The following is a 16,266-nucleotide window of genomic DNA, read 5'->3' on the forward strand; positions in this document are numbered from 1 at the left end:
TTCAGTGAAAAGAAACCTGTGAAACAACTTTTTAAAGAAGGAAGAAATGTGACCTTTTTATTCTTCTTTTGTGTTTTTCTCTCTTCACTTATCAAGATTTTGTTCCTCTTTTTGTTTTCTGGTGGTTGTGTTGAAGATATTTTTTTTTTTGCTGCAGGTTGGTTTCAGAACTGTTAGAATTTTGGATCATTTGGTTTTAAGTTTTTTCGGCTGGAAAAGGGGCTTGAATTTATTTTCTAGAAAGATTCTGTCCATGTGAAATGTGTCTAAAATTGCACTCGAAATAAAGTTTTGTCACATTTGGTTTGACTGACTGAGTGTTTGATTGACAGATTTTACAGACTGTAACTGTATTACATCCACGGGAGAAATATGTTTTAATGAGATTTCAAAACAATGTAATTAAAATCAAACTGATCCATAATGATTTCACCTGCTTCCTAAAATAAAAATAAAACCATTTTATAGATTTTGTCTCCTTTAGAGAGGGAAAGCAGTATTTTCAAAAAATGAAGAATGAACTTCACTTGAGTTATTAACAATAATATACATATTTGGGTTAATCTGTCAGTAAAGTATTGAATGTAGGTGTTATATCAAATTTTAAAAATAAGAGTAATATTGTCCTAACTGCCTGCAGATGTTAAAATTTAACTTTTCTCTATTATTTATTTATACACTATATAGTATAAATAAAGTCTTTTTGAGTTTAAAGAATATATATTTCCCAGATTGTTTTAAATACTAAAAAAATTAACTATATCGTATTAGATAGATGATATATGATGTAACATTGTATTATGTGTCCTGTGTGTTATTTGCTTCATACTGTTTGTTATTGTGCTGTTTTATGTTTGAATTGTGACCTGCTGAAGAGACGTCAGATGAACATTAGCTTTAAACTCACTCTGATACATTAAAGGGTAACAGTTCTGTTCAACACTGTACACACTCACTAATAAATAAAATAAAATATTTTCTGTTTGTTTTTTATTTTTTGGGGGAAAGTTGTTTCAAAGTTTTTTCTTGCACTGCCTTACATTATATACTACACACACACATACATATATACATGTGTACTCGGTGTGAAAGAGACGAGGACAAAGAAACAACCTACCAAAAACTGGTGATCATATGAACATGGCAGCACAATTAAATATATATTTATATTTATTTATATTACTAAAAAAGTTAATAAAACTTGTGTTTTATGCTTTTCTGTTAAATTTCTAGGTTCACAATTTTTCAAGTCTATATAAAACAATGGTCAGATGGCCAAATGTACACAGAAACAGTTTGTTGGAAGTATTTTCCAAAGTTAGTCTTTTCAGTGCAATCATGAGATATAAGACATAATTATTAGATACTAAGTCATAATTATGAGATAAGGCCTCCAATTGTTTTTTCCTTTGGTGAACGTAACGCTCCTCCGTAAACAGAAACCTGCTGCTCCATATTCTAGTCCTGCAGGCGGCGGTACTGTTTATCAACCGCTAATAAACCCAAAGAAGAAGAATAAGAAGGTAGGAACCTTTACAGTTGTTCCCACTCGGACTCATACACGAGTCGGACAGTATTACAATCGGCTCCCGTTATTTTCTTATATTATGCGGCGTGAAATAACCGGTGAATGTTCCGCCAGTCGGTGCTTGTTTTGTTAAATGTTGAGTTTTCTCAGCTGTCGGCTCGGTTTGTGACGCTGAACACAGAGCTAAAGCTAAAGCTAAAGCTAAAGCTGGTTACAGAGTGCTACGTGTACAGTAACCGTTAACCGAAGCAGAGACGTGAATCCAGAATTAACCGGTTAGAAACGCAGATTTATAACTTTATAGTCTACTGAGCAAATGTTTACCTGCCGTAAAACCGGACTAACGGAGGGTTTACCCGGAGAAGAGTTAGCAAAGAGTTAGCATGGAGGGCAGTTTGTGCTGCGGGATGGACGAGTGAAAAACTCTGAATATAACCGGGTTTAAACTCGGTTTGTTTTTCTCCTGCTGCTGATTTTATGTTTGTTTAAAGAAGTGAAGTTTCATCTTTATAACCGGACTGAAATCATTCAGCTGTGAGTCTGTAAAGATGATGTATTCATCGAGAAGGAAGCCTGTCCTCTACTTTAAAGAGGAGAGAAGGTAAGTTTATGTGTTTTTAATGATAATGATATTGTTATTGTTTAGTTCAGCCAGTGGTGGAAAGTAACTAAGTACATTTACTCAAGTACTGTACTTAAGTACAATTTTGATGTACTTGAGTATTTCCATGTGATGCTACTTTCTACATTTCAGAGGGAAATATTGTACTTTCTACTCCACTACATTTATTTGACAGCTTTAGTTACTTTTCAGATGAAGATTTGACACAATGGATAATATAACAAGCTTTTAAAATACAACACATTGTTAAAGATGAAACCAGTGGTTTCCAACCTTTTTGAGCTTTTGACGTCTTACAAAAAGCAGTGTGTAGTCGGGGTCACATTTCACATGTCTATGAGTTGTTAACAGCTCCACCAAATAGTGATTTTTCCCTCTAAACTTCTCACATGCTTTCATTTCAATAAATGTTCAAATGATCCAATATTTCAGCAAAAATCAAAGATTAGAGAAAAAGTCCATAAACTGAAAACAGATTTGTGTATCAGAACTTCTTCGTCTTTCCTCTCCCATTAATCATCTCACCACCCCTCAGATTTATCTGCTGACCCTTTGGAGGGGCCCGACCCCTAGGTTGGGAACCGCTAGACTAAACTAGCTAACTGTATATAAAGTAGTGTAAACTAGCTCCACCTCCAGCAGCTACAACAGTAACATGCTGCTCTAACACTGATGCTTCACTATTAATAATCTAATGATGTCATATATAATAATATATCAGTCAGAGGGACCAAACCACTACTTTTACTGCAATACTTTAACTACATCAAGCTCATAATACTTATGTACTTTTACTGCAATACTTTAACTACATCAAGCTCATAATACTTATGTACTTTTACTGCAATACTTTAACTACATCAAGCTCATAATACTTATGTACTTTTACTGCAATACTTTAACTACATCAAGCTCATAATACTTATGTACTTTTACTGCAATACTTTAACTACATCAAGCTCATAATACTGATGTACTTTTACTGCAGTAAAGGATCTGAATGCTTCTTCCACCACTGAGTTCAGGTGTTGTCGATGTTCAGTTTGTTCACTAGATAAAAAGTGAAATGAAACCTTTTAAAAGTAACTCACTGTCTTGACATTTCAAGAAATGAGACCTCAAAAGTTCCTCATCATGAAGACAGGAACAAGTAAGTAGGAACTGAACCAGTGGTTCCCAAACTGTGGTCCAGGGACAACCTGAGGTCCTTGAAGTCACTAGTTTTTTGTAAACAGATTTACTGGCTGCGCTTATTTACATTTCTGATTATAGTTGTTTGCAAATTGAAGTTTACTGTTAAAAATATGCTCTTATTATTAATGGTATTTACTTTATAACTATAAAGTGTTTATATCTTTGCCACTATTCTTTAATAACCTAATTTAACACCAATGTTTAGAGCTGCAACGCTTAATTGATTAGTCAGTCAACTAGAGCTGCAACTAACTGTTGTTTTCATTAATGATTCATCTGTTGATTATTTTCCTGGTTAATGGATTAGTTGTTTGGTCCATAAAATGTCACAAAATGGTGAAAAATAATTCTCAATGTCTAAGACGTCGTCCTCAAATGTCTCGTTTTGTCCACAAAGATCTTCAGTTTACTGTCACAGAGACTAAAGAAACCAGAAAATATTCACATTTGAGAAACTGAAATCAGAGAATCTTATGACTCAAAACGATAAATCAATTATCAAAATAGTTGGTGATAAATTTACTAGTTGACGACTTGTCGATTAATCATTGCAGCTCCAGATGAGACGCAGTTTGGGAACGTCTGCTTGTTGTTGAGTTTGACTCTGGTTCACTGTGTGATGCATGTGAGGCTCCGCTCTGCTGTTATACATATAAACAGCTACCGGATGGATTGTTGTGAATTTAGTTCTAACATTCATGTTCCTCAGAGGACGATACTCTGACTTTCCCTCCAGCGCCACCGTGAGCTCGACTTTATATAGTTCTTTATTGAAATATATAGCTAACAATCATTGGATGGATTGCTGTGAAATTTGTTTTAGAGCTGCAACGATTAGTCGATCGACAGAAAATTAATCGCCGACTGTTTTGTTAATCGATTCATCGTCGTTTTCTGATTCAAAATTCTTTGATTCCAGCTTCTTAAATGTGAATGTTTTCTGCTGCAGGTGGAAGTATAGTAACAAAAAGAGGGACTTAAGCACTAAAAAGACTGTAACGTTGAAAGATATCTACTTGATTTGACTCATTTGGACGCTGAAGCTTCATATTAGCTTCAGATAAACATTTTGTCTTCCATCACTTCCATTGTAAGGTCATTATGAAGGGATCTTCTAATGGTCAGTATGAACAGGAGGAATGATTACAGCAAGAAAAACATGTCTGCAACCAGCAAATATTTGACCTTTTTGCTTTAAATATAAGTAGAACGATTATCTGATTATAAAATAGTTGCCGGTTTAATTATCCGTTGATTGACTAATTGATTAAATGACTAGTTCTTGCAGCTCTAGCGTGTATTGCCTCGACATATATGGAGTTGTTTGCATGTCACTGCTCTGCATGTTCAGCTGTTCTGACGGCGTTCTGCTCTGTGCGTCAGCAGGTTCCTGTCGGGGAAATGTACGATCTACAAGCTGTTCGGTCTCTGCATGGTGCTGGTGCTCGTCTCTCTGCTCTGGCTGCAGCTCAGCTGTTCAGGCGAGATGTCGGCCTCCATGCACAACGACGGACGCCTCCAGCAGCAGCAGCCGCCGCCGCCCTGCCCGGCTGACAGTCGGGCGTCCGCGGCGGACGACCCCTCCTGGGGTCCTCACAAACTGGCCATCATCGTCCCGTTCAGAGAGCGCTTCGAGGAGCTGCTGCAGTTCGTTCCCTTCATGCACACGTTCCTCAACAAGAAGAAGATCCGCCACAAGATCATGATCATCAACCAGGTGGATCACTACAGGTCAGGACAGATCTGATGTCGGAACTTGATCTGGTTTGTTGGATCAGTGCCAAATAAAGACAAATACAGATAATTCATTGCTGTTGATTTAGCAGCAATAAATTAATCAACATTTCTGGTTTATTAAATTTTTACCGCTAAGATGTTGTTTGTTTCTACAGAAGAGGATCTCCATCCTCATCCTCATCATCACCATCTTTCATCCTCTGCTCCTTCATGTATCACTAGTGCAAAAACAGTCGATTAATTGATCAGAAGATAAATTGACAACAATTTATTTTTATTTAACAAACAAAAATGTTTTAGATTTTCTGCTTTTCTCTGTTTTCTGTCACTGTGAACTGAATCTCTTTGAGTTTTGGACTAAACAAGACATTTGAAGACGACACTAGAGCTGCAACAATTAATCGATTAGTCGATCGATGGACTGTCGGTCCAACAAAATAAAACATTTTAGTCGTTACATCCGATGGATAAATTATCAATAGACTGAGGTCGGTTGAAGTCAAGTGTCTCTTTAATTCAAACAGAACATATGTAATTCAGGGGTATATGTTGACGGCCTTGATGCCCTTTGGAGGCACCTTTAGTTGTTTACAGATCTCTCCCTTCCACATGATGACCATGACGTCCATATAACTGTCATAGTTGTTCCCCTCAAGACCCTGCCGCCAAATATATACATACATATGACCGTACCTACTGGACTAATACATGGATTTTTCTATCAACATCACATACAGAAAAATGTCCGTCACATTTTTCAATATTTTCCGACATTTTATAGACAAAACAATGAATTAATTACTCAAAAAAAATAATCGGCAGATGAATCTATAATGAAAATAATAGTTATTTGCAGCTCTAGACGTCGGCTTGTGTTGGTGGAACTTCTAACATTTATTTGGTGTTTTATGGAGCAAACAAAAAACGCAATAAATCAGAAAAATAATTAATTGATAAACAATAAGATAAAAATGATTTTTAGTTGCATCAGTAGTTTAAACTATTTGTTTTTATGGCTCAAACTGCAGACAGACAATAAAATTTCTGACTCGCCTGAAATTTCAGGCAGATGATTGATCGATCTGGTGATTAATCAGACGTCATGAACATCGAACCGCAACCGATCTGATAGAAACATCAAACTGGTTCTAAAGTTAATCTGAGGCATCAAACTTAATCCACATCGTTTGTCCAGTTTAACAGAGAAATCCAAACCTAACGTGAAGTGTTTTTTCTTCCCCCTCGTCGTTCAGATTCAACCGAGCGTCTCTGATCAACGTCGGCTACATGGAGAGCGGTAACGACACCGACTACCTGGCCATGCACGACGTGGACCTGCTGCCTCTGAACGAAGCTCTGGATTACGGTTTCCCGGAGGACGGACCTTTCCACGTGGCCTCGCCCGAACTGCACCCGCTGTATCACTACAAGACCTACGTAGGAGGAATCCTGCTGCTCACCAAGAAGCATTACTACATGGTACTCACCATGCTGTCAGAACAGCCTCACAGCTAAACCTCAGCTGACGATTCATTAAGATTTTATTGGCTGAGAAAGAGAAAATAAGACTGAATGAACGGTGTGTTTTTTTTTTTTTTGCAGTGTAACGGGATGTCGAACCGGTTCTGGGGTTGGGGCAGAGAGGACGACGAGTTCTACAGGAGACTGAGGAAAGCTGAACTTCAGGTAAACGTCTCAGACATCAACACACAAGTTAACTTTAAATTCATTTAATTACATTTAAGGCTGCAACTAAAAAAATACAAAATGTTTCTTCTAGATTGTCACATGACAGTAAAGTGAATATCTTCAGGACATTATAATCAACATTTTTCACTCTTTGCTGACGCTTTTATAGACCAAAAGATTGATAAATCATGAATATAATAATATATAATAATAATGTTTGTATTCATAACCCTAAAAAAATAGTTAATATTACTCAAGTTAAAGAGATAAATTAATTAACTCAATTGAAAACGTTTGCTCATATCTGAATCCAAAGAACATCTGACTGAACTGAAAATATAATAATCATTAAACAGGTGAAGATAATAATAATAATAATAATAATAATAAGCTTTAATCATAAAGAACCTTTCAAAAACAGGTTTACAAAGTGCTTTACTGACATAAGAGCAGATAAAACGATGAGTCATCAATGTCTGATCAAACAGAGATTATTGTTTTTGTCAAGAAATTTAAGTTTAAACCGGCTGTTTGATTTATATTTCAGTCTCTGACAGAGATGAGACGTGATAATATTTTATCAAACTGAAGTTTTACCTTCAACATTTACAAGAAACTCAAACTTTTGTCGTCTGAGAAGCAGAAACCGGACAGAACGTCATCATATATGAGATGTAGATGAAATGTTTGACACATCGAGTCAACAGCTGCAGAAACCGAAGCCGATCAGCTGATCAGAGTCGAACTGACGTGAGGCGATCAGCTGATCAGGTCGGTGATACAGAGTGACGCGTCTTTACTCACAAACAATCTTTGTGTGAATTACAGACGCGTTGACAGAGAACTCACTCACGTCTCATTTCATCAACGTTTATCTGCAGCAGCTGATCTCATCTGCTGATGACGTCATTGAACCACAGACAGAGACGCTTTCTATTGATCTGTGATCATGAAAAGAGTGATGACAGATAAAAGCTTCAATAACTGATTCGTCTGGGTATTTTACTGGGAACCAGTTATCAATACCCACCTTTACCCTTTGATCAGATAGATCAGTGTCTGATAAGTAAACATGATCAATATCTGTCCTGATGGTTGTTAATTCTTTATTCATAACAGTCAAATTGAGGAAAACGATGTAAAATATAAACAAGAACAAAAAGAGGAAACAAAGTGAGAATTCAGGATCATTCAAGAAGCTTTTAACATTCAATAAAAACAAATTAATACACAAGAGGAGGAAAAAATAAATTAAGGGATTAAAATTAATAACCAGGTAACATTAATCAATAATTTTATGTTTTAAAACTGGTTTGTTCCTTTTTTATTTTGCAGCTTTACTAGAGAATTATATTAGAGTTTATTATCAATTAGAAAAAAGGTCAAGTTTGTTTTTCTATTGGTCCGTTTCATTTCATATATAAATATAAAAGGAATTTGGCAAAAAATTGTTATATAAATAGTTGGATTAAAAAGCAAACATTGTTATCCAATCATGTGACCAGTTTTTATCTAGAGAGAAAGTTTTGCATATCAGTCAAAAATACTGTGAATTACAAACAATAATAATAATAATAATAATAATAATAATAATAATAAGTGAAAGGTTGTTGATTCTTTGTTGCTTCTTGTGTGTTTTTCTTCTCTGCAGCTGTTCAGACCGAGCGGCATCACTACAGGATATAAAACCTTCATGCACATCCACGACCCGGCCTGGAGGAAGAGAGACCAGAAGAGAGTCGCAGCGCAGAAACAGGTGCAGACGTCGTCCGTTACCGTCACATTCAGAGATAAAGAAAACCCAGTCGACTGTAAATCTGCAGGCTTTTAGAAAAAAACTTCAACACATAAAGACTTAAACTATTTTAAAAACCACATCCTGTAACTCCTCCAGTATTTGGACAATATGAACTAAATGTTTATTTTCAGTCTGCATGTGAGTGTTATTATTATTATTATTGTTATTATTATTATGTGCACAAGTGACTCAGATGATTGTTGAAAGTGCTGCAGAACATTTATGATATTTTTAGAAGAAGGCAGGTTTATATAAGATCTTTTTTCTTCTCCCTGCTCCTTCAACCATGAAGTGTCTTATATGTTTTCACAAGTAGTAACTGATATTTTGTATAAAAATCTTGTTTTTGAAGTATCGATGATTAAAAAAAGAAAGAAAGAAAAGTGGAGCATCGAGTGCAGAAGACTTCCTGAACTTTATAACTAAACATCCAACAGATTATTTTTCTATCAACTGATGAATAATTTAGTCGATGAACATTAGTGAAAAAACGTCCCAGAGTTTAAAGTGTCATCTTCAGCTGTCATGTCTGACAAAACAGTCAAAAACATAAATCCAAAAAACAAAAAAATATATAAAAATATAAATATCATGTAAAACAGAGAAAAGCAGCAAATCTTCACTGAATAATCAACTCTGGAATATAAGATATTCAGTTTTCTGTCATGTAAGACCACATTTTGGGCATTTTTGCTTAAAAAAAGATCCTAAATGATCAAAATGGTTGCTGTCGATCATGTAATTGATTCATCGACTACTCGTTGCAGCTCTGATTGTCTTATTTTCGGGGTAATACAGTAATAGATGATGATGAAACAGAGATGAAACCTCCACTAACACTGTTGAAAACTGTCAGCGTTAACCCATAAAACCTTTTCGCTTCTCCCTGCAGGAGCAGTTTAAGGTGGATCCGGAGGGCGGACTGACGAACCTTCGTTACCTGGTGGAGTCCCGACAGGAGCTGACGATCAGCGGCGCTCCCTGCACCGTCATCAACACCAAACTGGAGTGCGACCAGAACCAGACACCCTGGTGTCTTCTGAGTTAGAGGACAGACGCAGGACGGAGATCTGGCTTCGTTCGGCTTCGAGAGGCTTTAATAGGTTTTTTTGTTTCCGGTTTGTGCAGAGCGACTTTTATCTTGTTTTTTTTGTTTGTTTTTTTTACTGAAAAGCACTGACAGATCTGCAGCTGCACCGAGCGGAGATGAAGAAATCAACTGTTGCTTTACTGGTACAAATCTTTAGTTTAATATCCCCTGAGGATTAAACAAACTACATTTCCCTCTTTTCAGGTACATCGACAATAAAACTGCTGTTTCACAAGCCAATAAAACATCACAGTGGACTAAAACCTTCTGACGACGGTCACTGGACTGTCAGGCTGGTCGGTTCAGTCTCCGACACGTGTTGTTTTCTCACCAACAGCAGAACTGAACTGGAAAATCCACCTCAGCGGAGCAGACGGAGACGGACTGTTACTCAGCTGTTTTTTTCTGAGCCAAACCAGACCAAGCTGAACTGAACTAAATAGAGGAGCATGGCCAAAATCAGCTGTTAAATTTTATGTCATTATTTTTTTTTTTTTTGGTATGTGCGGGCATGGTGTGAATGCAAACTTAAAAGTCTATATTTTATATTCTGGGCTTGTGCAAAAGGAGCAGAGATGGCGGAGGGACGCCGATGCTAACGAAGCATGCTTCACCTGATATCTTAAACATCTGCCAAATACACATCACACTGTAACACCAGAGAAAGGTTCACTTTCACTTTGATCCATGTCGGATAGAAGGATCACATCTCAAACTCCTTAAAAAAAAAACAAAAAGTATTTCACAAAACTCTGACTACTAAAGCTTCAAAAATATCTCATGATGTTTTTATTTTCCTGCTGACAGTGTTACAGTGTTACAGTGAGGTCTAAATCTGATTTAAACTCTTCTTAATGTGGCGGGGAAAAGCAGGAAGTGTGCGTTTTATTTTGTTTTTACAGAAAGTCCCTCTACAAAGTAAACTGAGCCAAACTGAACTGAGCTGAATCAGATGATGATGATGATGCTGAGATGGTCTAGTAATATCAGCGTAACTGGTTTCATATTTTAAAAAAAAATGCACATTTTTGACTGAGAAGTGCCGGACTGAGACGTCTTTGGAGCCATTTATACTTTTTATTTCAAGTGACTCAGATCTGATAAAATGCAGATGAGATTTAAGACACTTTTATTTACATCTGGATCCCAATTCTTTAACTTTTTTAACATTTTTGATTTGACAAGTGACTCCACTGTTTCTCTGCTACAGAAGGTGTTAATCAGAAGTCTTAATCAAAATCCATCCTGATAGTGATTCTCAAAGGCATCAAAAGTTATTTAAATAACATTAAGAGGTACTTCATGTTTCTGAAATAAAACCTTTTATCTACTGATTACTTCCTGCTGGAGGGATGTTTATCCTCAAACTAAAATTTGAAATTAAAGGGAAGAATTAAAATTAGAGGAACCAACGAGAGCTCAATGAGAAGAGAGGTGCCGATGACTGAGCCTGTAGTCGTAAAGATTCAGCAAACTCAGTTATTACAGCTCAGAGGAAAACCTGATGCCAATATATTTATTTTTGAGAAATATCCTTTTAATGCTTTTTTTTAATTTTTATTTTTTTATTTTGTTCAAAACTTTTATGTCTTAGTTTTTATAAATGAACTGCTTCATAGCTGTCTGATCCATTTTCAGGAGTGATTAGATCTCAAACGTCAGGAGAATTATGTTTAGCTAATACTTCGTTTTCTTGCATAAAATTTTCAATTTTATCCATCAGAATTTTTTGTTTTTGTCAGGCTGGAAATGTTAAGCTCATCAATGTCTGCAAAAGTAAAAATCTGGGAATTTATTTCAGATCCAACTGGTTAAAAAAAAAGAGCCCAGAGACACAGGACAGTGTTTTAAGTATTTCTATTATGAAAATTATATTTAAGATTTGAAAAACGTTATAAACGGTTTTAAACCTCAGTCACAATTAACTTATTTTTACATTCTAACACTTACATGGACGGACGGACACTTAAATTCTTCACAGCCTCTACAAACTGCTGGTTACTCAACGATAAATACCAGAAATATACTGTCACATCTTATAAATCTACAAAAGAAAGACGTCCCTTACTTGTTAATTTACACCTGCAGACACTCAGGGCTCAAGATTGCTGGGTTGAAAATTAAGATTTGATTTTTTTTTTTCCTTTTAAATTTTTGGAATATGCACAAATTGGTTGGTGTTTAAAAAGTTGCTCTCCATTACCACAAAAATATTTGTTCTTGTTGGTGGGTTCCTCTAATATGTTTCAGCTTTCAGAAAAACTGAAACAGAAGTTTTGCAAATGAAAAGTGCAGTACAAATTAAATGAATTATTATTATTATTATTATTATTATTATTATAGGTTTTATACAATTTTACCTTATAAAAATGCAGAATTTTGGCTCCTTACACCACCAAAAAGATCTCAAGAATCACTGAAACACCCCTTAAATAGATCTTCAACCCAGAGTTCTTCTGAATCTGTCAACATACATCGTTCCTGTAGAAAACTCTGTTTTTCTGGTTCTGTTACAGTCTTGGTTACTTTGTGTAAACGTAGAGGGCTGCCGACAGTCTGGTTCTCTGTTGTTGTAATGTACTGGTCGGCCTCCAGAGGGCGCTGTGGGGGGTTTTAAAGGGCCATGAGTGATGGGTTTAGACATTTACAGACCATGATGTCGTACTGATTTTATTTTCAAGAGACAACGGTACCATGTATTTGTACAATATTCAATATTTATATAAACCTGATGCTAAAAAATATCTTTTTGTGTCAGTCTGTTTGTATTTGTTGTGTGTGACTACTTTTCTACTTACTGCTCTTCTCGCCACATGTTAGGTCTATTTTTGCCAGAGAAGCTTGCGTCTTTAAATGTATATAAATGCCTTTTTATTCATTGACAGTTGACCTAAAATGAATGTTTAATAATTCATTTAATTTTTTTTTACTTTGTCCTCACACACAGTAAAATTACACTGTAAATTTATGATATAGTTCACATTTACGTATTTTTATGTTTGTTGACAGATAACACAACACGTGTCAAATTTCATCACAGCTTATAAATACTACCTCCAGTAGTGGAAAGTAACTAAGTACAAAACATCGAGTCCACGGAGAGACAGCACAAAGACCTATCAGGGGAAGAGCTCAGTAAATTATGAGAATAACAATGAAAAAGTTAAAACATTCATGGATTTTCTTGAACAAACTTGAAAAAAAAAACAGCGATCTGCAATCTTACAGGCAGTCATCACCCGGCACCTAACTGCCTTCAACTTAAAGATACAGACAGGTTCCAATCATCAAACTCAGATTAAAATCTGTAATTAAATGCTACAGAAATAGCTTTAATATCAGAATGATCTTTATCAGTGATCTTTATTGGTGTCACTTTTAGACAGAACTGATAATGAGTGTTACATCCCCGAAAAGGTGTAGGGGATGAGGGAAGTAACAATAAAGAATTACCCAGATAAGGACGAGTGGGAAACTGAGATGTATAAAAAAAATGAGAGAATTTATTATACAATATAAATGTGTGAACAAAATAAAACAACAAAAAAACGAGCCCCAGAGAAGCCGGTCAACCTACGAAACACAAACACAGTTACATAAAGTCAGACCAGGAATCAAATTCACCCTCCCTACAAGTAAGGAGTAATCTTACCAAATCAGTACAGAAACCACACATGTGGTCGACACATCAAAGCTGTCAAGTGAGACACGCTGCCCAGACTGGAACTGTACTCAGGCTTTTAAAGGCAGGTGAGCTGATGACTGAGCACACCTATGCTCACTCTGTAAAAACAGGGGGGAGGGTGCATCTAAAGAGAATGAGAAAAGAAGACAAATACAGGTGCACAGCACCAGGGCTGTAACAATGACTAAGCATAATTTATTTGCATGCAGACAGCACAGAGTCAATAAAGCTGTTGTTTTAAACATAGAACCTGACACAATCAACAAAGTTCAAAAACAAGACACATGTTGAGCTGACTGTCTCTATCATCATTTTGGTTTTACCCTAAAATCAACTTGAAAACAGACAACCCTTTAATTCAGTTTTCCTGTGAGGTAGTTAAATCCTTACAAAAACATTTAGCCTTCGTTGGGGCATCTTTACTATCATGCACTATATGGAATAACCCCCTATTAATTTCCTGGAGGCAGAACACTGACGGATAATACATGGCAGTGTCAAGGTATAAATCATTTGGGGCACATGTAAAAAAAAAAAAATATTTCACAGAAATTTACTGTATTATTTCAGTTTTTTAAAATTTTTTCTACATTAAGTGTAAATGCCATAAAAACACTGTAAATTATTTTTATTAAAAATATTCATGATAAAATAAAGGCTGTAATCTGTAAATTAATCACAATTGTAAAATTAAGGCAACTTTCAGTTTTTTTTTTACTTTAAATTTTATGTTAAATTTAAATTAATTTTAATTTTATGTTAAAGTTAAAAAAGTAAAAAAAAACTCTTACCATCAAATAACGGCATAAAAAACCTTTAGTTATTCTACAAAGAATTTTTTAAAAAATACAGATATTTACTGTAGATATTATCTGCATTTTTACAGTCCAACTGTTGTAAAATAAAAACAAAAAAAAATGAAATATTGCTAGAATGCTACATTTATTTAGCATTCTGTATAAATGTATAAATGTGCACAAAAAATGAAAAACGTTGCAGAAATACCTTAAAATTACCTAATTTAAATAATGGCTTGTTTTATACAGTATTCTTTTGTAAATTTATATAATTATCCAGTTTATCCTTAAGACTGTCCCATCAAAGCACACATTTCTGGATGTAAAACATAAAAAAATGATGTAAAATTATATTCAAATTATCCTCCTTCAACACCCATTAATGGTATCTTGAGAGCTTTAGGCTTTAATTGTATGTGATTATCTCATCTATTTACAGTAAATTCCTGGTAAAAATATTGGTTTGATACTGTACAAACAAATAGGATCCTGTGAAAACGGCTTACAAAAACATAATTTTAATAATCATTACCTTATAAAAACACACATATAGCACACACAAAAACACAGTCTATTGCACACAGTCTTCTATGAGGGTTAGCCTCACTCATGCAACATTTGTTTCTGCCAATAGACTGTAGACTTACATGCAAGTGATTTGACTTAGAGAGTTTTCAGTAGTTGTTGTTAATTGAAACTCACTGTAGTCCTCACTGTTGGTTGTCGGTTACACAATTTTGTGTTGAGCTGTACATTTTGCTCTTTATGGTACAAATCTGTAAGTATGCCACATTACTGTTAATTTACACTGCTTTTAGCAGAGTTTTTACAAGTGGCATATTTACAGATTTTTGCTGTAAACTGCAAAATGGATGACATACTACTCAACACACTATTGTGTAACTGACTACTAACAGTGAGGACTACAGTGAGTTTCAATTAACAACAGCCACTAAATACCCTTGAAAGTCAAATCACTTGCATGTAAGTCTACAGACAGCTGAAGCAACAACAGCAACAACAACCCGCAGGGTCCCCAGCTGTGGCCCCTTCGAGCCTTACACTATGAAATATTGCTAGAATGTTAAAGAAATGTATAAATCTGCACGAACAAATTTAAAACATTGAAGAAATAGAAACAGCAATGTTTGAGATCTTTGTCAGTAAATGTCACAGAGCAGAACAACCTGCACACTGCAGATCTTACTCTTCTTTTACAGATTTTAAACTGAATATATTGTGACTCTCTCTCTCAGGAGTAAACACCTGTCCATGCATCCAACTGGATTCTTCTTTTGGATTGTTTCCTTGGTTACGTATTCATTTTGCTCCATTGTTTGCTCCATACATTATTTTGGTGTATATATTCAGGGCTGTAGCCAGGATTTTAGAGATACTCAGAATACAACATTAATAATATGCATCATTATTTAGATTTTTATTATTTTATTTATGAATGTAATTATCCAATTATATACTATAATTTGTACATTTTATTAAACATGAAGAACTAAATCTTCCCAAATGTCCTCCACACTGCCAGGAATTAATTGTGGTGAAGAAAAATAGCCAGGATTTTAGAAATAGCTATTGATAAGTTATTTAAAAGAATTAAATAGAAATAAGACCAAATTGAATAAAAAGAAGGAAAAATTGCAGTGTGGTGAAAGATATGATATGAATGAAGAGTCCAAAATGTAATTGAATAAAAACCCCTGAGAGGTCTCAGACCAGCTGAGAAAATGAGCACCTGTAACTTATATTGTTTGGGAACTTGAGTGCTGAGGTTCACATAGGTTTTAGCTTTGAATCTACTGATATTTACACATTTATTCAGATATCATCATCATTTACAAAAACACATTCACAAACATCTTCATGGATGTACAAAGAGCCAAAAGACTTTGAATGATTTCTGAACATCATTTCACAAACTCCTGAACAGTGCAGGATGGTGTTGTAGTTTGTCACTCTGGCCACCAGAGGGCGCTAATATTCATCAGCATTTATCATCACACCTCTGTCAGTATTAATTTCACAATTATCTTCATCAATGTGGGCTTGTTAGAAATCACTGGGACAGAAATATTAATGACGATAAGTAGTAAAAGTATTTGCAGACAGAC

The 16,266-nt window shown here is 35.2% G+C and overlaps 1 protein-coding gene across 3 annotated transcripts; it reads left to right on the forward strand.

Annotated features, from left to right (window-relative positions):
- The first annotated feature begins 1,488 nt into the window (after positions 1 to 1,488).
- On the forward strand, positions 1,489 to 12,402 carry b4galt7 (xylosylprotein beta 1,4-galactosyltransferase, polypeptide 7 (galactosyltransferase I)). 3 transcript variants are annotated; one of them, XM_044364238.1, is made up of 7 exons: positions 1,489 to 2,129; positions 3,259 to 3,300; positions 4,731 to 5,075; positions 6,335 to 6,560; positions 6,684 to 6,767; positions 8,422 to 8,526; positions 9,461 to 12,402. In XM_044364238.1, exons 1-7 carry the CDS (start codon positions 2,077 to 2,079, stop codon positions 9,614 to 9,616), a joined length of 1,011 nt encoding a protein of 336 aa, XP_044220173.1. In that variant the 5' UTR covers positions 1,489 to 2,076; the 3' UTR covers positions 9,617 to 12,402. The 3 variants fall into 3 exon arrangements, with proteins under 3 accessions (XP_044220173.1, XP_044220174.1, XP_044220175.1); XM_044364239.1 differs by lacking the exon at positions 3,259 to 3,300 and having other exon boundaries at positions 1,492 to 2,129; positions 4,728 to 5,075; XM_044364240.1 differs by lacking the exon at positions 3,259 to 3,300 and having other exon boundaries at positions 1,494 to 2,129.
- Positions 12,403 to 16,266: the final 3,864 nt, after the last annotated feature.

The sequence above is a fragment of the Thunnus albacares genome, chromosome 10, assembly GCF_914725855.1.
Source record: "Thunnus albacares chromosome 10, fThuAlb1.1, whole genome shotgun sequence".
Taxonomy (NCBI): domain Eukaryota; kingdom Metazoa; phylum Chordata; class Actinopteri; order Scombriformes; family Scombridae; genus Thunnus; species Thunnus albacares.

Bases quoted from the DNA above. Each gene is read 5' to 3' on its own strand.
- b4galt7 (XM_044364238.1), top strand. From the start codon at position 2,077: ATGATGTATTCATCGAGAAGGAAGCCTGTCCTCTACTTTAAAGAGGAG. The intron at 2,130-3,258 runs GTAAGTTTATGT...TGACATTTCAAG, and splicing joins TACTTTAAAGAGGAGAGAAG to AAATGAGACCTCAAAAGTTC. The intron at 5,076-6,334 runs GTCAGGACAGAT...CTCGTCGTTCAG, and splicing joins AACCAGGTGGATCACTACAG to ATTCAACCGAGCGTCTCTGA.